The sequence below is a fragment of the Rissa tridactyla genome, chromosome 1 (genome assembly GCF_028500815.1).
Source record: "Rissa tridactyla isolate bRisTri1 chromosome 1, bRisTri1.patW.cur.20221130, whole genome shotgun sequence".
NCBI classification, from domain to species: domain Eukaryota; kingdom Metazoa; phylum Chordata; class Aves; order Charadriiformes; family Laridae; genus Rissa; species Rissa tridactyla.
This window is the reverse complement of record NC_071466.1, coordinates 33295800-33317957: the sequence shown is the minus strand read 5'-3', so window position 1 is coordinate 33317957 and position 22158 is coordinate 33295800. Positions and strand designations below refer to the sequence as shown.

Genomic DNA, 22158 nt, shown 5'->3' with positions numbered 1-22158 from the left:
GAGCAGCCAGAATGGCTCCTCCCAGGAGTTAGGGCATACTAAATCAGCCAAAAGACTTGTGCAAATATGGTTATCCAACCCACGCGTAAGAGATGGAAAGACCTTCTCATGTACTCCGAAGCTTTTATGTACTTTCATTCCAGTCTAAATTTCAAGCGAAAACTTTCAGTTGTAGCAGAGAGGAGAAAGTAAATCAATTAAATATGTCTTCAAAAAGTTATGCCTGCTTGGGGAGCCTGAGTGGATGAGTTCTTACAGTTTCTTTTTCCTATTTCTCTCCTTTGTCGTGTTCTGAAGGTGATAGCCAGTTGTTAAAATGTTACCTTCAAACACTTAATAATAAACTCTGGCAATACAGTGTTTTCTGAAGACCTGTAAGTCTCATTTGAAGTTCATGTCTAAAATCCTGTTGTTTCTGAGTTTAGGTTATATTATGAATGCTCACTCTTACTGAATTTTATATTCAGACACACTTTAGAAGATCTGGAAAAAATTATTAGCATGATAAACTGTAAATAGTGATTATAATTCATTGTATTTTTTTCTCAAAGAGCCTAAAGCTTCTGGAGACATCTTTCTCCAGTAACAGCACTGTACCACATGGAGCATCTTAAAGTAGTATTTTTTTTAAATGCATGCTCAAAACTGAGCTAAGTCAGTATTGAATCACATGGCCCAAGTTTGAAAATATCCATCAAATATCCATCAAATCTCATCGAAGTTGCAGCTATGTTAGGGTAGAACTGGCCATCTTTTCATTAATTTGTAAAGTTGCTTTACCAGATGGGGGGGGAATTTGTATGATTTTTGCCTTTTCCTCACCCTTTCCTTTCTCTTTGGTATTCCTAAAATGAGTAACACTAAAGTTTCTTTTTTTCTTTTTTTTGTAAACAAGACCAATTTTATTTTCTTTTAGCAATTTAACACAGTAAATTTTTGGCCATAATATTGAAGAGTTATGTATATAAAGACCTGTCTGGGTCTGATTCACACCAGGAGGAGGACATACACTCTATTTAGACGTGTACAAGTGAGATGGAGGAAAGATGTGTCCAGAAAGGAAATTATGAAATGCACCTGCTTTTCTGTTTTTTTTTAACCTTTGTTCATAATTTTAGTTCTGTTCTTCGTGGTTACAAACTTGTTCTCTCACAGAAAGTCAGGTTTCAAATGAAAACACAGAAGTCTAAAATGGTAGCGGGCTTCAGCTTTGGTACATGTCAGACTTCCTCTGTTTATTTTGGCTCGTAACTGTTCCTTGCTATCAATTTTGCATTGGTTGGGTTTACAAAATTAGGATAAACATCTTTCCACAAATTAAACTATACATATTGTTTCATGCTGTGCATCTGGTCCACCTACTTTGTCATGACTTCTAATAATGTTTTATCATTAATGAATGTACAAACATGCTCGGATCATGTGAAGAAGGAAATGACACAATATTTCCCTTATGTTGAAAACTGTTTGCCAAGCGGTTATGATGAAAATGCAAACACTGAGAATTCTAGGCTTCCTTCTGAAACTTTATGTAATGGTTTGATTAATGTTGAAGTTAAGGTAATTTGTTGAAATAATTTAAGCTGTACATACAGCTTTTTAATATGCTAAGCAGTCAAGAAAATAAAATTTGTACAGGTACTGTTTTACTGAGTTGGTATTCTCTTGGTTCTTTGAAAAATGTTTGTTTAAAAATATCTGTACTTGTTCTTGCTCTTATTGCTTTTTTTTTTTTTTTTTTTGTGGAATGAAGGCAGCAAGTAGTGTGAAGTGAAAAATAATGTATTTACCAATGAGGAAAAAAAGTTGGTTTTTTCCCAGTAAAACTTACTTTTTTTTTTTTTTGCACGTACCAGACTTCTATAACGTATACCTGTGTAATGGTTGTAAACACTCTTTTATTTTTAAGGTTATTCTTGTGCAAGTTAATCCAGGGGAAGCATTTACAATAAGAAGAGAAGATGGACAGTTTCAGTGCATTACAGGTAAAGCTGATAAATTTATTTTAATATTTCCTGAGTCTGCATCAGGATAAAAGGCCATTTGTGGTGTTGAAAGTAAAAGATTGACAGAAATTATTTTAAATACAAGAGCAGTTTAAAGACCAAAAAGATTTGGTGCAAACAATCGTTGGATTTAGGTTTCACTGCTATAGAGTACTTTTTCTTACATTAGATAAAATTAAACTTCTTGGGGAGGAGAAGGGGGGAAATATTTTCAGTTTGCAAAGCAAACAGGGAACTGCTGTTGTAGCAACTTTTGACTAACCTCATTTATTATACAGACCTCAAACTAAAAGCTACAGTTGTTAATTTGGTTTGAGTATTTTATTCTTTGCTGTCATGTGTCATTGTTTTCCCGTCTCAACAGTAGCTGTCTGTTATCCCACTACTAGTTTTTCATTATCTCTAGGGGCCAAATTGTGTCCTTTCCGAGTTCTAGCAAGTGTAGCTTCAAAATACAAATGCTTTATCTAAGTGTAGTATCCCTGCCTGCAATAAATAGTCATTTTGGATGTTGTTTTCTGTTCTGAATGAAAACAGCCACCAGTTAAGCCCGTCTGCAGCTTCAAGAAATGAGCAGTCAGATAGTGCTGCTGTTTAGAATACTGTGTTATAAGTGTATCTACGGATTCAGCTATGGGATCACTTCTGTGCTTGTTATCTGTTGGGCCAATGAATCCTACCTTCTTTTTTTTTCTGGATGTTGGCTCAGCTTCAACAGACGCTGTTCTGGGAAGTTGGAGTAAGTATTTTCCAGCTCCTTTTCCCCCTCTCTCCAGTCGGAGAACAGATGAAAGGTCTGGTTTCCAGTGTCATGGGCAGGTCCTTTGGCAGCAAAATAACTGATTAAAAGGAGGCCTTGTATTGTAATTAAGTTTATATTGGCAATCATTAAAGTTTGTGTCCATTAGCACCATTTTTCAAAACTTTGTGCTGATTGCATAGTATTGTTGCTTCCTCTGAGCTACAAATGGATCTGTGTTGCAGCTCACAGTTCTGTAGGGCTTATTGGAAACATAGATGTATAATAATTACTTGGCGGTATCTGAGGGAACATAGTGATTTTTGTCTTGCAATTTAAGTTGCACAACAGATAAGATGTATTTTTCTTCTGTTGCACAAAATACTGAGGAGAGTGGCACGTATTTTTGGTTTTAATTTTTATTTATCAGATGGGCTTAGTTGGGGGGGAATGAATTGAATGATCATTGCATGATCATCCCGAAGGCAGGAAGTGTGTGTGATGAACTGAAAAATATTGAGATCATATCTTTATAGATATGGTCCTAACCTTTCATGGTACGGCTTTTATCCTTGCCTGGTCCCTCTTGCATTCCAAGTAGGCAGCTCACTATTGTGATTTGATTCAGCTGCTGATTTCTTCATGCTTTAAATATGAAAGTGAGTGTGAGCAGTTATTAGACAATTATTCCTGGGTCTCACCAAGTCTAAGCTCAGGTACGGTCTCTACAGCTTCCCTGAAAAGTGGCACCGGCAATCTAGGAACCTACATCCCAAATCAGTTCCGCAGCTTTTGCAAACCTCCTGTCATATGGACGTTCTCCTTGTCCTTCTCCCTTCTGGGATGTGGAAATATGGCTTATAGTTCGTAGTAAAACAGAGGGCAGAGAGATTTTCTTGTGTCTGTACATTCACTGATCTTAGAACAGAATCTGAGTTGCACATGATCTTATGAATGCTGCTTTTCTGGTCTGTTCTTGCCACTCCTGAGACATTTCTGTGTTATGCAAGTGCTATGCCAATGCATCTCTCTGCCTTTTGGCCTGTTGGATCTGTCTGGCTTACAGAAGAAATTCCCTTAGTAATTGATGCTGTACCTTTTTCATTGTATGTATCGCAGCTAGTGAGGAATGTCTCCTTTCCTGTTTTCTGTGTATAGAATTGTATAAAGTGAACAATTTCAGATGGTGTACACTGTAGAAGGTAATTTGTTATTGATGGTCCTTTTTGCTTTGCTACAACTTCTCAAACGGAGTTTGCCCTTGACTTGGCTACAAAATGGATGACCAGCCCACAAAATGGGTTACAGCCACAGGAGGCTATTGCATGGCTCTAAAGAGAGAAAGCTCGCATCAGTTCCCTGTTCTTTTCTTCGCTGAATGCACTCAGTCATTAGGTCAAATCAAAGTTAAAGATGCGGAAATACATAATGAGTGTGGTTTGGAGGAAATCTTACAGACGTGCAGAGATGCTTATTTTAAAAAAGGCATAAAGAAAGCAAAGATGGCTGAAATTCAGTGGAGATGCAATCAGTGCGAAGTTAATTTAGTTGTTATAATGTTTCTTAATACTTTTTCCTTACAAATATTTACCTATCTTTATACTGTTTTCTGACTGACTTAAAAGTCTCTGTGAAGAATGCATATTTATCTTTTTCTGTGATATACTATGTAAAAAAGAGGTAGTATTATATACAGTAAAAATGTGTATCTGTATACTACTTTGCAAAACCACAGCATGTATTGACCACAGAAAAATTGTAATTATGTAGAAAAAATTTATTGCATATTGCAATTAATACATTTTTGTCTTGTATCACATTCAGAATTCACCTGGAGGAAAAACGTTAGTACAAGCAAAGATTATTCATTAAATACACTTAGTACTTTATTACAGGCATTCCCTTATCCTTCCAAAATATGGCTTGTAAAGCTTACATGTATAATTCACAACACTTACTTATTTGTTAATAGAACGGTAAGTGACCACCAAATAAATACCTCTTTATTTCTGATGTTTGCTTTCAAGAATGAACTGATTCTGAGAACTTCATTTACTTCATATTTTCTAGTATGTTAAGTATTCTATAAGTAATAAGGATTTCAATTCAATGTTAAACAAAGTACACTTTCTTTTTAAGCAACATAAAATTTTCAAGTACTATTTTTCTAAGTCTGTGTTCTAATTTATACTTGGCAAAATGGTGAGTAATAAATATGTTGTCTCTTTGGAGTAAAGTCTTACCAAAAGATGTCCAAGGAAAAAGAGAAATAATTTGAGATTACGAAGGATAATAAGAATTTGGAATGTTACACATTGACCAGAGATGAAAATGATAAAATGTAAATTCAGGTTCTTGCAAGGCAAGTTGCATGGGCATATGTTTAAATCGAAATTATATAAACATAATAGTAAAATGAAAGAATGGAAGCTGAGAGGTAGCGAGCTGCTTCTGGATGGGTCCCCAATAGAAGTACAGATGCCATAGTCTGGGTGATTTGGTAAGTAACTGTTCTATGGATGATTCTAGATCTCTCTTCTGCTTTATTGCTGGTCAATTCACCTTGAGATTGCACTGTCTGGTGATGTCAATGTGGAATGTTTATAAATCTAACCATAATGTTAATTGTATTTTCTTGTATCATATCCCTGTCTGTTGAGATGCTCCATCAATCTTTCTGCTGCTCTTGTCATTGTTATTTTATTTGTAAAGAGAACTATCCTTACTTTGGATACTCTTTACATCAGGTAAAACTTCTCAACCTGAAAACAAGGAGAGTCAGTGTCTCCTCAGGAGAAAGGAGAGGCATGAACAAAATCATTATTTTAGAGCTATCCTTGAATCAATGAAGTAATGAAAACTTAAAGCACCAATTAATGGAGAAGCACACCATGGGTTGTTTTTGTGAGCCTAAGCTTCTGAAGAAAATGCTGCATTTATACCCAGGTCTCTGTACTGACTCACCGTCTCTTTGCTGGTATAACTCTCACAGATGGTCTGTAAAGCTTTGACTGTTTTGGAACTATGATAAGTGAGAAGTAGGTTCTTAATGCGGGCCTCTTCCATGGCAATTAAGATCGGGTGAAAAAGGCTCTTAAGGCTTTCCTGGTTTGAAATCTCTTAAGGTTGGCAAAAGAGCGGTGGTGGTTAAGGGACCTTTCCTCCTTGGTGAATCACATTCCTTTTATAATAATGTGTGTTATTGGTGTCTTACATTCATGTTTCTGTAAAATAAGCTGGTTGCTTTATATTTCTGTATTTAGCAATCTTGGGTCTTAGTTGCTTTTCTGTTACATGTATTTTGACTTAAATACAGCTTCAAATGAGCGCTTCTGTGTGCCAATGGCCATTTTTCTGGTTTTATAAAATATTTTCTTTGGCTGCCTACTGGTTTGTCTGATAGCAATGACTTCTGCCCCCTCTTGACGCAACTTCAATTTAAACCATTTGTCAGTCTCTTACTTTCCAAAGACACTGTGCTTTTCTTGCTAGATAGATAGGAAGATATCTATGTATCCATGTGTTAGACCAAAATGTTTCTTTTCAGAAGAGCTCTTTTAAATATGAAACTGTTCTCACATATACTCAGACTTCTGTGGAAACTTTCCTTAAGCCAAAATTTTCTTCTGTTAAAGTGAAATAATCAGCTACATTACAGTGATTCAGAAAACCAGGTTTGAAATGTATGAATGGGCTCTCTTTGTAGAAGTGAATTACTGCAGATCACTCATTCATGAATTCTTCCTATTGCAGAATAAATGAATGAAGATGACTCATCTTGAGCACATTTTATAACAGTCCCAAGTTACTGCTAAGGGCTATTAAATGTTACTTGACATAATAAGAGAGACCATGTTCTATATGTCTGTGCAAAGGAGAACTGCCGTTTTATCATAAAATAAGAAAATTTATGTAAATTAGAATGAGTCATAAATACTTCATACTTTGAAATGAAATGAAGTATCAGTATTAAGGTTAGTCTCTGGGATAAAAGTTAAGCAATCTTAACCTCATTTTTTTTCTCTTTCAAATAAGGAATAAAATACTTTTGAAAAGTGTTTTCAAGGAAGTCAAGAGGAAAAGATGATCACATAAATCCTGAGACTATGAAACACAAACTTTAGTTCATTCATTAAAAAACAAAACAACCCAAACACCACAAACCAACCCCACCCTAAATGGTAAATAATTTCAGTTGTCTTATCCATTCTTTCTCTGTGAGTGCTGTAGAAGACTAAACATGATATGCAAGGCTGAAACTGGATATGGATACTTAGATTAACATCCTCTTCCACATGTTAATTTTAGGATCTCTGTTGGAAGTCTTTAAAGGGCCTTCATAAAAGGCATTGAGGAAAGCTAAGACAAGTCAACTGAAAGTTGACTTAATGTCAATTAAGTCTTGGTTGAGGATGTCCATGTGGAGTTTCAGAGCTGAGTCTAGGAGTAGCTTAACTTTAAAGCATCTGTTTGGAAATGACCTTCAATGTACATGTTTTAAATTTTTTTTATAGATGTTTGTCAAACTAAAAATAGCAACAACATTGGTATTGGTCAGCTATGCAGGAGTATGACTGCAGAAGAGACTTGATTCTCTTCTGTGTTGCAACAAGATGATAAGGAAAGTGGCCACAAAGTGCAGTTGTAGCAGCTTGATTTGGAGCTATCTAATTCCAAAATATTTGTAAGTAGGAGCTGCTCTTTTTATGGCTTAGAGTGATAAACAGAGTGCATGGATGCCCTTGCAAATTTTGTCGAACAGACTTACCCTTCTGCCTTTTACAGGTAGGTTAGCATAAAAGTTGGATGGAGATATGGCAAATACCCTTCTGATAAGGTAAAGAAATAATGATGGGTTTAAGACCTCACTGTGGTGCATGTAGAATGCTCATGTATTGGCTTTGACATATAGGAGAAATACAGTCTACGATTCATAGAATCATAGAGTGGTTTGGGTTGGAAGGGACCTTAAAGATTTCCTAGTTCCAAACCCCCCGCCATGGGCAGGGACACCTCCCACTAGACCAGGCTGCTCAAAGCCCCATCCAGCCTGGCCTTGAACACTTCCAGGGATGGGGCAGCCACAGCTTCCCTGGGCAACCTGTTCCAGTGCCTCACCACCCTCACAGTAAAGAATTTCTTCCTAATATCTAATATAAACCTTCCCTCCTTCAGTTTAAAACCGTTACCCCTCATCCTATCATTCACTCCTTCATAAAGAGTCCCTCCCCATCTCTCCTGTAGGCCCCCTTTAGGTACTGGAAGGCCGCTATAAGGTCTCCCTGGAGTCTTCTCCAGGCTGAAAAACCCCAACTCTCTCAGCCTGTCCTCACAAGAGAGGTGCTCCAGCCCTCGGATCATCTTTGTAGCTGTCCTCTGGACCTGTTCCAACAGGTCCATGTCCTTCTTGTGCTGAGGGCTCCAGAGCTGGACACAGTACTCCAGGCGGGGTTTCATGAGAGTGGATTCAAGTACTATTGGCAGGTAAAACTTGCCTGTAAGCCCTGCTGCTGCAGCTTTTCTAGTACTACTGCTAGTACTGTGCTGAATTAAAGCACTCGATTCTGTAGTCCCTTTTGCAGTAGGGCAGAGGCAGTCTTCACTTTTTTCAGGACCATCTCTTGAATTTGTTTTACTAACTCAACAAAACTTGCAAAGTAGTGCAAAACAAGGTCATTCCCCTGACCAGAATAAAACATAGCAATCCAGAAGTCTGGTGTTTAGATCTGTCTCTTTCTGCTCTGAGCGTGGCCATGAGAATTAGACTTGTAACAGAGCTCCCTCAGCCTTCTCTGGGAACTGCCTGACCTTCTCCTCCATTAAGTCTGATAACTGACCGGGTCTTGGTGGTCCCAGTCTCCTCCGGCCCTTAAAGAGGCAGTCAGGGATTATACAAGAAGATGTTGCTGTAAAAGCTTACTTAATTTTGCTGCTTTTCTACCAGAACAGCTCGTGTGACTGTTGTGCCCACTTTGTTAGGGTTATAAATACTAGATTTCTAAAACATGCTATTCCCAGAATAAACTAAACTTGGCAAAAGTTTTATTAAAAAGCAAACTAGACCTGCTTTATCACCTTCTGCAGCAGCAAATTAAAAAAAAAAAAAACAAAAACAAAAAAAACCCAACCAAAATAGATTAAAAGGGAAATGCATTAATTCATATCTCTTTCCCAGTGTTGGTTGTAGTGTGTTTTAGGGAAAACTTACTTTTTCTGTCATTGATTTCTTTTTAAAATCTATTAAATAGATCTAATATCTTTATGGAGAAAATGTCTGTAACATTTTTGCCTTGGTTATTTTCTCATTCTTCTATTAGATATTTGTCTAACTTTTATTCTGCCTTATTTCACACATTTTGAGATGTGAATGAGTTCATAATTCAGTATATTCATTATAAGGTGTTCAGTTAGGTTCTCCTTTTCCTGTATCTTCTGATCAGTTATCTTCCCTTTTATCTTCTCCAGTCTCCTCCTTTATTCCCTCCTTTCACTACACTGCAAGCTCCACACTGCAAACCCAGCCTGACTGTAGGAACGTTCTGGAGACACTTGTTTGAAATATCAGTGCTTCAGCTGCATACTGAAGACATCTAATTTTAGGTGTCTAAATGTGTGTTTCTATATGTGGCCTTGGATCTAAGCTCCCATTATAACTAGTGAAGATTTAGTCACTAGCTATAGTACAGTCAGTGCTTTTCAGCTGACATCAGTTTGTGCTGAATAGCTCTCCAGGCTCCACTGTCTGTACTGACTAGATCTCCACTTGCTATAATGGGAGTTTAAAGGCCTAACTTGCATGCAGACACATAATTTTAGATACCTAAATGAGATGTCTCCATTCTGGAACTACAGCCTGGCTATTATGAGCTGAAATAAGTAAGGCTACATCCTGAAAACATCTCATTTGAGTGTGTTGTTTCACAGTTGTAACCACAGTGAATGTCTCTGTCCTCAAGCATTTGAACCCTTTGAACTCATCCATTTGCATTAGCATCTAACATCTCACATTTTACAAGGAAGGTAACAGTACTCGGAGGTGCATGTTGGGAATGGAGTTACAGCCCAAAGTTGCAGCTAGAGAATGCCCCTAAAACTTTGTTCCATGAACGTAGTCAGTGATGTCTAGCCCACAAGGCTGTGAAGTATTAATTCAAACCACTGAGATTCAGGTGCTACTGTAGGTTGAGCGTGGAATCAGCTGGATGAGTCTTGTATGAAGCATGTTAAGCTTGGCAGTTTGCATCTGGCAATATTATAGTAGTCCCCTTGCCCTGCAGTCAGTTCATCTGTTTTCTTCCCTGACAATGCTGTTGATGGGAAAGAAATAGCCCTGTACTACTTGCTTTATGGGGGTAAAATTTATGTAGGATCTCTTCTTGGTTTCTAATGTAAGTAGAAAGTTTGTCTAACTTAAGTAGTTCATAGTTTGAACTAAATCAGAGATTAGACATGCAGCAGAGAAATCCAAAAAAGATTTTACTTAGTATTTTCACTGAGTATCCTAGCATTTAGAATAACTTATGCTGATAGCATTTTCTGTATCTTAATTGGATGCAATCTGGTTGATTGAAATAATAACATCTCATGAAGATTGATAGCTTATTAAATAGAGAAGTTTCTCAGTTTCATTATCTGATTAATTCTTTAAAAACAAATGGTGCTTTTATTTTATGGAAACTCAATGTTTTTAAGTTGACTTTGCACTGGGTTTCATAAAAATGGAAAGGCTAGAACTCTGTGCATCAAGGACTTTTGTTAAGTCTTCTTTCACCACATGTACAGTATGAATATAGGCTGGTGTGTCATCGATTGGAAAATGCTACAGATTGTTAGATAAGGTCTCAGGAAGTTTCTTTATAGTTACACCCTGAGAGATTGAAATTGTATTGCTACGTCCTTGATGTACAGCTGTAGCTGTGTAAGTATTCAGACTTCTATCAAAGAATTACTATTAACGAAGAAATAGCTTTGAATGACTTTCGATTTACTCTTGTTCTATTTGTACTTCAGAAAGTAGTCATGGCCGCTTTATTTTGCGGAGCACTCTCAGGCACGTGGTAGTTGTGAAGGGTGGCAGAGAGACTGGGCAGGAAACCAAAGTCTTTGTGTCTGTGGAGCAGCTGTGTGTGGCTGTGGCCGTTATTTTTCCTGAGTTCCTTGAGACAGAGCAAGCTCGCCACACATGCCCAGGCTGCCACAGCCATGCCAGCAGCTTACAGGGCCCGATACTGCTCTGCCTCCATGCTTTCTCCTTCAATGCTAAAACTTACTGTGTAGACAGAAGGCCAAGGTAGCAACAGAAATAGACCAGGAGGTTAATCTCCCTTTCTTCATTTTCAACCGTGCAAGGCTACTGTGTTGTCTGCATAGGTCCAGGTACGCTTTTCTTGCAAGAAATCTAACTGAATGTTGCAACTTTGAATCCAGGGATATTTTTTTTTATTCTATTATTAGTTTTGCTTTTTTCTAATGGATGAATCAGTAGCACGTTGCTTGATAGATATGGCTGTGCATGTGTTATTAATAGTAAATTGTTGTCTTTTTTGACTGTCTGTTAAATGACTGAGGTTTTGTCAGCTTGCAGGACTTACATGATCATGACACACTTAACTTCATTAAAATCATGGTCATGTAACTTCCCTTTCCCTTCTTCCTTTTGCAGGCATGCAGCAATCTGTTTTACATCTAAAGCAGTTTATTATCCAAATGAGGGAAAGGAAAAAGAGGAGCAAGATAACGAGGTCATTACAAACATATAGCCTAGCTGTGCACAAATATAAACAGCTACTGTGTAATGTGAGTTAAAGACCAATTACAAGCATGTAAGTTCAGCCACTTAAAGCCATTAAGAAACAGTGTAATTACATGGAGTTTCAAACAAAGTTGAAAGATCCAAATTCACTGGTAGTAAATACAGCTATCCACAATATTGTTCTCGTTTTCTTTTTTGCCAAAGAGAAGCTCTTTCTTACACTGCAAAGAGCTTTCCAGAAAAAGCAGTTGTCTGGAGCAGGTGCCCTAGGACACCATCCAAAGAGCCTCATATTTTTTGTAGTGACTCTACAGCACCCAATAACTTGTAGATGGGTGTCAAGTTAATGGTATTAGAGCTCCTAGAAAAGCTGACTACACCTTCCTTCCCTTTTGATAAATCATCTATTCTGTTAGCATATGGTTTAATCTCCTGTGCCTGTTCTCAGTTTGTTTTTCCAGTAGCCCATTTTCCAGCAGTTTCATTTATCCTTTCCCTTTGGTGCTCTACATATGGACCATCTTCATAAATACTGTGTATATTGTGTTTCACTTAGATGATCTTGACAGTTGTATTCATAGGTAGAATGGATGTGCCTTCCAAGGCAACCAAAGAAAGAGCTGCAATAAGAACTATGAATGCCAAACTGATGGTCTATATTATTGCTTCATTATAATTCGTAGAAGGAATTAATATGGAATTGTAGTTTCAATAAGATGTGAAGAAGTTACTGTGAGTAGGGTAGTGAGTATTCCTCATGATGACCTCTTCATAACGAAGTATTGCAACAACCCTATAAAAATCTTACGAAATACGGACAGGTCATTTTCATTTAAAGTAAAAGGACTGTGCTGAACAAAGACCACAAGAGGACTGTGGGCTGAGACAAAGTCCCAAAGTGGGGAAAGCCCTACTCATAAAACACAGCTTTAGCAAGCTAGTTCCCAAAACTAACCAAAACCCCAAACCAAACTACTAAAGCGAACAATCAAATTTGCAGGAAGAGGGTAGGGAAAGAACTGTTAGGTCCAGGAGCTGTGACTTAATGATACTGCAGCCTTCTCTTCTAAGAATCAGAATGAAAGTTGAAGACGAGAGAGAGAAGGATGAGTCTAGAGAGTTGTCTCCTTTTTTCCATTTTTCCCACAAGTTGCATTTAAGATAGTCTCTTGAAAGACAGCATTTAAGCGAAGTGCTAGTGCATTATGTCCTCAGCTGCTTTAGCCTTGAAGGGGTTGTGTGAAGGGCACCATTCTGTTGACAGCGTCAGCCCTTATGGTTTATGCAGCGAAGAGCCATCTCGGTAGAACTCTTTAAGTAGCAGGTAGATTGAGAGAATTATATGAAACATACTTAAGTTTGCATTTATGCTTACTTTTTCTTATACTTTCCATTTATTGTGTTTCTTGATTTGTGATCAGACACAGAATTGTTTTGTTCGATTTTTAAAAAAGTAAGATTAATCTTATCTAGCTTTTAAATTCCATTTTAAATCTGAAATCTCATCTGACTTTTTTACTCTTATTTTTCAAAAGATAGTACATACAAATAATGCTGTCTTGCAGGCAGATCCTTGGAGTGCCTAAAGCCCAAGATGAGTTTGGGTATTTGAGAAGCTAAACTATTTTTTTTTTTGTTAAAGAAATTTTTTTTTTCTGAATTGGATAGTAGGGGTCAAAAGGAGAGTGGCTACCTCTGATCTAGTGTGACGGTACTGGCAGTGCAATTGTGGGGAGCATCTGGTGACTAAGCAATGCATCAATGAGTGAAGATACTTAGTGAAGTTACAAGAGCAATCTGAGCACCTGGAACCAGTTAAAGTTCTTCCAGCATGAATAAGTTTTAAAAATCACCTGCTAAGAGAGCTGAAAAATAAAAACGTATATCAGTAAATGCTGAACAGAGATGCAGAGGACTGGCTAATGTGACTCTAACTTCTACTCATTTATCCAACTTGTGCTGCAAGTGGGTACAAGAGGACTGCCAAGCATGAGATTTTGAGATTGATTGTTGACAGTTTGATGACTTTTTACTGTGGACTTCTGGCCTGTGTGTTTTTAGAACAGTGCTTTTCTACACAGATTGTAGATCTGACATGATGCGGATGCAGCTTTTTCAATCAACTATTTGTAAAAGGTGTGGTTTTATGCTTACTACACCCTTCTAATTCTTAGGCAAAGAAAGATTGCATAAAAAGGAGGAAAACGTACCCTGGAAATACCCTAAATTTTCTCTTAATTGCAGCTATAGATGCTCTCAAGTGTCCTTGCATTCCTTTCCAGCAAAGATATGACACATACTAGACTAGGAGTCTTATTCATATGCCCACACAGCTTTATCGCTAGGTTGTTTCCCCAGTTTATCCTCTTACAGGTCTTTAAAATACCATCCAGAGCACTGATTTTCCCATAATGGCCTTCCAAATGTCCATTATGTTCATAAAATTTCAGTGCGTTGTCAATTATTTTCAAGTTACTGAGCCTCATCCTCTCATCTGAAAAACAGATCCATTATTTTCGATGGGAAAGAGTCTAGTCTCATCTTGGTGACAGTAGTTAAACAGAAGGGTGTTGGATTTGGGATTCTTTTCAGAAGCACGTAAATGTGCGTTGCTGGATCATCTTGTTGTATGGTGGTGGTGTGCTGCTGTGTTTGGACAAGTAGTACATCAGCAGATAAACATTTCTGTGCAGCTTCAGAGAGCTGAATGCGAGGTCTCAAGTGCCTGGGAACATGCCACATAGAAAAAGAGTCTGAATGTCAGGTAAGGTTATATCTGTATAGGATATAGCTTTGGGGGAATATGAAGGCCAGTGGGAAGTAAATAGAAGGACGAGAGAATGCAGGTGTAAATAATTGCAGGTATGCAGTGGATCTTGAGGCCAGATAGCTGCACATTGCCTGTCTCCGTGCTGCACAATTCAAAGCATAGTACAGAATGGTTTTTGATCTGTATCTCCAAAGAGCTTCAGCAGAGTCTATAACCTTAATTTTTTTTAAGGTTTTAAATTGTGGATGAAATAGGAAGGGATTGAATGCTAAAGCATGATGCACAGCTAGCCTAGAATGTAAATATATCCCTTCTTAATCACTCAGTGACTGATGCACTCAGGTATCTTTCAGCTATCAAGATATTCTAGAAACAATTCATATTTCAGCAAAGCTGATCAGACAGCAGATCCAGACAACTCCAGTGGCATAGGAAATCTGTATTCCAGAAGTGGGTAAAAGATTAACAAGAACATGCATTAGCTGTCTAAAGGACTGTTGTTTGAATGGTACCCCTGAACTGGGTGAAATGCAGTTACATACAATGCAAGGTTGTGCATAAGATCAATAAATTATAAATGGGGATCTCCTCGCTTGAAACTTGATAAGGAGGAGGAGGAAGCAGGCGAGCTATTTGACTCATAAGGGTAAGTATTATCTTTAGTGTAATGTTCTGTGAAGGTAACTATGATCATAAAATGCATCCGGGCAGTTGTTGCTAATACAGCTTGGGTTGTTTAGTAGCGTTTTACAGGGTTCTGCTGAGACCTTAACTGTAATTTGATAATTCATGTTTAAAAAAGATGAAATGAAGCTGATTCCAGGTGTTGTAGAACAGAGCTATTAGGATATTCAGGGGAATGAGGAGCTTATTTTATAAAAAGAGAGTAGAAGAGCGTGGTTGGTTTGGCTAAAAATTAGTTTTGTTAGGAATAGGTAAGTAAACACCAGGAATTTAAAAAAAAAAAAAAAAAGTTAATGCCAGAGCTGGTTTAGAGCCCAGCTGGATGGCAAATGGCTGTGAATAACTTTTATCTTATTTCAAGAAACCTCCTGGCTGCATTGGAGATCTGTGCTCTGGAACAGCTCTCCAGTGGGAAATGTATGGGTAAAAGGACTGACTGTTTTAAGATCGGTCTTGATGCTTTTATGTAGGATCCATTTGTGATGGATCTTGATGTACGATAATGGAGAAGGGAAATGAAGCAGCAATTGCAGGTGAATAGGCTTGATTCATGAGGTCTTTTTCAGTCCTTGAGCCCTGACTGTCCAGCAACAGAAAATTTAGATCTGCTGCATCCAGACAGTAGTGAAGCAATAAAAAAGTTTCTGCACAAAGGATGCATTTACTTTCCAGTTATTAAGCAATTTTCTTGTCTCACCTCCTTAGTAGAGGGATATATTGATCCATACATAATGTATGGTAAGGAGCTCTACTGTATACATGTGTCTTTTTTCCCTTTCTTTTGGTTTGGAATGACAACTTTTATATGTCTGAGACATGTTAGTTGTTTCATTCCTGGCCTCTTGTTTGGCACAGGTAAGTAGATTCTTTACATAGTTCTTTCTGGCTCTGAGTTCATTTTGACTGCCGAAGCAGTGGGTATATTACTTTCTAAAACGTATTTGGTTACAGAGCAAATTGAATTTGAAGAGCCTATGCAATGGCATAGGCTTATCTTCGTGTCTGATCCCTGTTTACTGCTTTACCAGATACTTTCTTTTTGATAATACATATTTATTAACATTGTTGAAAGCTTTTTATCAACAACAACCTTTGTCATAGATGCTCTCAATGTTTGAGCTTACATACTTTCCCTGTGTGATAACTTGCTTGTGATTTGAAGAAAATAGTTCCTTGTTGAGGGGATCTGTAAAGAGTTCATTGTGAAGAATGAAGGAACCTTTGTCACATAAAACAACAAAAAGACCAAATTTCAAATGCTAAAACAAGTTCAAAAGATTTAACTAAAATTTTTAAAAGCCTTTATAAGTTAGCCTGTGGTGATTTTTATTATTATTTTTTTTTTAGCTAACCCAGACCCTGAAAAAACTTTCAAATGGCTTTCAACGGTAATATGTGAGCCTTGCAGTGGGAATTGGTTAAAGGTGTTTTAGTGATCTGTACTATAGTAGAAACGTTTCTCTGCAGCTGTCAATATAGTGCACTCTGGCATTCTGCATGGTGCCTTTCTATGTTGCTAAGTCTAACTGAGAACATCAGTTCTTTTTTATGTGTACCCTGATTTTTGGGTTAATTAATTTGGGACAACATTTCTGCAACGCTTTCTGAACATGAAAATTCTTGTGTGTTGACCTTAAGTCATTAGCAGAATCAGAAGTCTTAATCTAAATGTTTAAGTGTTTATCATGTCAGGTGCAACGTTACTAAGAATCTTCAAGATCAGTCAAACTTTTATTTCCACTCTCTTCAGAAAGTTCCTTATTGTAGCTGCATTCACAGGCTTGTCCCATTATTGGTGAAAAGACAGAAAAGTATGTCTCTGTGATGGACTGTAATCCCAAGGGGTCACGTTCAGGTTGTTTGAATTCCACCTTAGTTCTAACTTCAGAAGCTGTTAGCTGCAAAAGTCTCAGACGCAGACCAGGTTATCCACTGCATCATGACCTAATCCTAGCAAACCCATTGAATCCATTGCGTCTCCTGTTTTGACCACGACATGACCATGGCATTCCCTACATGCCTGTAATTGTACAAAACATGAGGTTGCGAGGGGACAGCCAGAAGCCAGCCATCAAAGACATGCCAGAGTTAGAGACAACATAGAGGCAGTATATAGATGTTGCCTTTCTCTTTCCCCAAAAAGAAAGATAGGCTATTTGTTGACTCAGGCTATGTTAAGTTTATCCCCAAATGCAAACAGTATCAGCAGCAGGAAATTGGTTAAAGCACTCACTCAGAATCAAGGAGATCTGAAGTTTTGTGAGTACCACAAAATCTGAACCTGTAGCTTCCGATTCCAGCAGAGTCCCCTAGCCAGGAGGCTCTGGCGTATTCTAAGTTTAGGCTTTTTTTTCATGTTGTCTTCAGGAGTTTGGGTATCTTCATCTCAAAAAATATAAGATTCTAGAGGAAAACTACACAAGAAGGTAATCTGCCTTTTTCTATTGATGTAATGGGGTTTCCTGTATGATTTAGGTGATTGCCTGGGTTCTGATTCCTGTTTTAAAGGCTGGCTCTGTATTTTCCATTTAGAAGCTCTTGGGTTAAAGGAGTTAAGCATCTCCAGCATGGACAAGATCTTAGTGTGTTGCACTCCAGTTTCTAGTGGTCCATCTTCAGCAGCAGTGACACAGGTTATTCGATAATCTGGTGTTCACAGCGTTCTCCTAGATAGGAGCAAGCTATGGGGTTAGTCTGCTTGAGCATAGCACGGAATTTAGCCTACCTACCAACTGAGCAGGAAAACCTTCTTTTCCTGAATAGGAATCTACTCTCAGAAAACTTGATGTACTCTACTGAAATTGGCCAGAAGAGTGACTAGAGCAGGCCTGAACCAGATATCTACTTGAGGACACGCTGTCTACGCTTAATGATTTGTGTCATTCGGTATGAGGTAGCTTTCAGATAAATGTGCAGAAGGACAGAGTTGTCCTCCGGAGGCAGCCAGTGAATCACCCGGCTGAAGCCAAGTGTTTGCTTTAGATGCTGCAAAGTGTAAGGTGTGTAACATAGATGTTTTCAGTTTGGCCTTATGTCTGATTTTTGTCGTGTGATGATTGTGTAATTTGCTTGGGGCTTCTTCCCTACAGTTTGTGTCATGACAGAAGGATTTCACATTACCAAATGTCACCTTTTGAATTGTCAGCGTCAGGGACTGTTTTCCTCACTAATGATGTGAAGCAAAACTGTGTTATAAAGTGTTACCTCAAGATTTATTTCATAGTTTAGAAACCTATGTCTGAACATTTGTTGGTGGAAGTGCAATGTTGGTAGGATCGTTGTTGCTGGACTCAAGTGAACGCCTCTAATGCAGGCATAAAAATAATTGTATGGGGTTGAGTGTGAACAAAGGAAGTGCTGTAGGACTGAACTGTCTTTCCATTTCTTTGTATTGACACAGAAGACCTTTTAATCTCTCCAGAACAGTAAACTCACTTACCTGATGCAAGAATTGCATCTGAGAGAGTAAAATTTCAGTGGGACAGAGCTGTTGAGTGTAAGGGGGTTTGGGTTTTTTGGTTTTTTTTAGATCCGCAGTTATCATTAACCTTTTTACTAAGAACAGGATTTAGTCCTGGTTTTGCACACTAGAAACTCTAGTTGTGGAGCCATTTACCTAGTTTTCCCTCTTTCTGCTAAATCATGTAGAAGCTTGAATTAGGAGATTCATGGAAAACTGAGACACCTCATGTCCTGCTAACTTAGTTTTATGTCTTCCAGTTAGAAATGACCACTCCCAAAGTGGTCCCTTTAAAGAAAGATGTGTGTGGTATTTATTTTAGATATTAGAAGGAATTCCACCGCTTATAATCAGAATAATTTTTGTTCTGCTTTGTTTTTATTTTAAGTGCACCATCTGAATCTGCATTGTATTCGTTTATATAATTATCTCGAAGCCTAAACTCAGAGGTTTTTCAAATGAAAGTGCATGTTATTAGTAGGTTCCAGGAACTCAGAGTAGTACATCTTTAGAGGTGTCTGCCACGGGTAGAAATAAACATTTGAGTTGGGCACCAAATTTTCACTTGGCGGCATTTTCTGGTATTAATTTCCTGCTTGAGTTTCTGACACTATATGTGTTGTAATACTCAATCACAGTTTGCACAAACAGAATTTTATTATATCCACAGAGCCTTCTGTGTATTTTCATCCATAGTTTCAAAATACTTTACCCTAGAACTTGGTAAAATTGTTTCAGCATTTATGTGTATGCTATTGATTTTCTTAATCAATACATCATATTCATATGAGTAATATTCAACAAGTCATATTCATAGAATCATAGAATTGCCTGGGTTGGAGGGGACCTTTCAGATCAGCTAGTCCAGCCATCAACCTAACTCTGACAAAACCCATCACTAAACCATATCTCTAAGCACTATGTCTCCCCGTCTTTTAAATACCTCCAGGGATGGTGACTCAACCACTTCCCCTGTCAGCCTGTGCCAATGCTTAATAACCCTGTCAGTGTGAAAATTTTTCCTAATATCCAGTCTAAACCTCCCCTGGCACAACTTGAGGCCATTTCCTCTTGTCCTGTTGCCTGTTATTTGGGAGAAGAGACCGACCCCCACCTCACTACAACCTCCTTTCAGGTAGTTGTAGAGAGTGATAAGGTCTCCCCTCAGCCTCCTTTTCTCCAACCTAAACAACCCCAGCTCCCTCAGCTGCTCCTCATAAGACTTGTGCTCCAGACCCCTCACCAGCTTTGTTGCCCTTCTCTGGACCCGCTCCAGCACCTCAATGTCTTTTTTTGTGGTGAGGGGCCCAAAACTGGACACAGTACTCGAGGTGAGGCCTCACTAGTGCTGAATCCAGGTGGATGATCACTTCCCTGGTCCTGCTGGCCACACTATTCCTGATGCAGGCCAGGATGCTGTTGGCCTTCTTGACCACCTGGGCACACTGCTGGCTCATATTCAGTCAGCAGTCAGTCAACACCCCCAGATCCTTTTCCGTTGGGCAGTTCTCCAGCCACTCTTCCTCAAGCCTGTAGTGCTGCATGGGGTAGTTGTAACCCAAGTGCAAGACCCGGCATTTGGCCTTGTTGAACCTCATAGCATTGGCCTCAGCCTGTCCCGATCCCTCTGCAAAACCTTTCTACCCTCAAGCAGATCAACACTCCCACCCAACTCGGTGTCGTCTGCAAACTTACTGAGGGTGCACTCGATCCCCGCTTCCAGCTCATTGATGAAGATATTAAAGAGAACTGGCCCCAATACCGAGCCCTGAGGGACACCACTTGCGACTGGCCACCAACTGGATTTAATTTGAGTAACTCCGTATTCAAGTTATAATATATATGTATATACATACGTATATACACACACGTGTGTGTGTGTTTGTCTGTATAATAATTTGAGGGGGGGAATATTAAGAAATTTGCATAAAGGGGGAGGGCTTCTCTGAATGCAAGCTCTGAGACAACAGAACTAGTTTCAAATCAATGTAGCCAAAACACTCTAGTTTCAAATCAATGTAGCCAGGTAAGTATGGAGAGAAAAAATAAGTCAGCATAGTAAGTTGAATATAATGATGCTGAAAAGGCCTTTACAAGTAATTATACTATGTAATTTCATTTTTGGCACAACGAGGTGGGGAGAGGAAGTTGAAGTTAATGCTTGTTCCCTCCAAGATCTCTCTTCTCTGAATCAACGTGCTCTTTTGTAGAAGCCACTATCTACACACCAAGAACTGCTGAGATTCGCTTGTGCTGTTTACCTCTTAACCACAGCCATCAGTACTAGTGCTTAACTTTTTAAATTTTCCGGTCTGCAGTACTATATGGCCAAAAAAAAAAATCTGATTAGAAAAACACAAATTCTAGTGGTAAAAACTGTTAGATGATTCAATTGTAGTTTATCCTGAGTGTTGTGAATGAAATGGAACGTGATTAAGCAGTATGCACAAATATTAAGTATTAGTCTGAAAAAGTTGCAGATCAGTACTGCTCAACACAAGTGTTAGGAAATTACTCTCTCCTTGAGGAAAAAAAAAAAAGAAAACACGCAATGCAGTTAGATTAGGAGTGCAGATTATTTTTCCTGCTAAGAATAAAAACATTTTCATCAAAGTTTCTCTGCATTAAGAATGGTATATCACATTTGACTCCCTATGAAATGCAATGATTTATGGTTCATGTGATATTTAAATTGGAAGACTATGAGGGAGAGAGAACAATTTTTTGACATAACTCTTCCATATAGTCAATAAATAATTACCTTAAGTCTAAACCTAAAACAGCAAACGAAATGGAGCAACAATGTAGGTTGCACAGTACAAAGTCTGTGTCGTGTTTCCACATTAACATCTTTGTTTCATGGGTACTTTTTGTCAGCGAAGTATGATAGAGTTGATTACTGTGCTGCACAATTGCTTTGGAAAGAATATATAAAAACTTTTTATTGTTGGAGTCTCTCAAAAGACTAAAATCTTCCTTCTGCAGGCTCCCAAGTTTAACTTCATGTTGGTGAAGTTGCACCATTCAAAGATGTGGGCTTGTAGTCTTTTTAAATCACAAAGTTGCTCAGTGGTTGTTGTTTAGAAACAGGTGAAATGAAAGTACATTTAACATTTGAACATAGAAACCATTGTTACCTTTTTCCTTTTGACATACGTGAGGACATTATAAAAGAAAACTGATAGCTGTATAAATGATAGTGCTATAGGAACCTGTTATCCCTGCACTTTGCCTATGAGAAGAGATTTCACATCCTGGTTTTTGTTTTTTTTTCCTGAATATGTATGTATGGTTTCATGGGAAAGATCAGGATCGCATTAGGATGTAATCTTTAGAAATACTGTGTTAGGCTTCTTAGCTTTCTGCTCTTTTATCCATTATTCCAAAGTCTCTGTGAAGGAAAGTGATGCCTTTTCCCCTGCTTTTGAAAGGAACTATGTGAATGTTTTACCTTCAGTTTTTCCTTGCGTTTGCCAGCCTGCAGTCTACTGATAGATTTTTGTAGCCAATTAATATATTTAAATTGGTGTTGCTGATTTGTCAGCTGCTGTTCCCCAGCCTTGATGGCAAAAGTAGACAGATGGATGGGGGAGGGGATTGCTTTGTCAGGATTAATTTAGAGCATAAAGAATACGTTAAATTGACAGCATTGCCAGCTGAAGTCGTCTTATGGCCTGCGTCCTTGCAGTGTTCACTGTTCCTTCTTCTGCCTCTTCCCCAGCTCAGGCCTAGCAGTAAGTTCTGTGT

At 38.2% G+C, this 22158-nt stretch overlaps 1 protein-coding gene across 10 annotated transcripts in view; it reads left to right on the top strand.

Moving 5' to 3' along the window:
• Nucleotides 1-22158, top strand: part of FNDC3A (fibronectin type III domain containing 3A) — a 123413-nt gene that overhangs the window by 41263 nt on the left and 59992 nt on the right. For 9 of the 10 annotated variants that reach the window (XM_054211432.1, XM_054211442.1, XM_054211412.1 and 6 more), the window contains one exon: nucleotides 1910-1985. The exons of the other annotated variant lie outside the window; for it this stretch is intronic. In XM_054211432.1, coding sequence (XP_054067407.1) covers nucleotides 1910-1985 — 76 coding nt within the window. The remainder of the gene's footprint in view (nucleotides 1-1909; nucleotides 1986-22158) is intronic. 10 annotated transcript variants of the gene reach the window in all.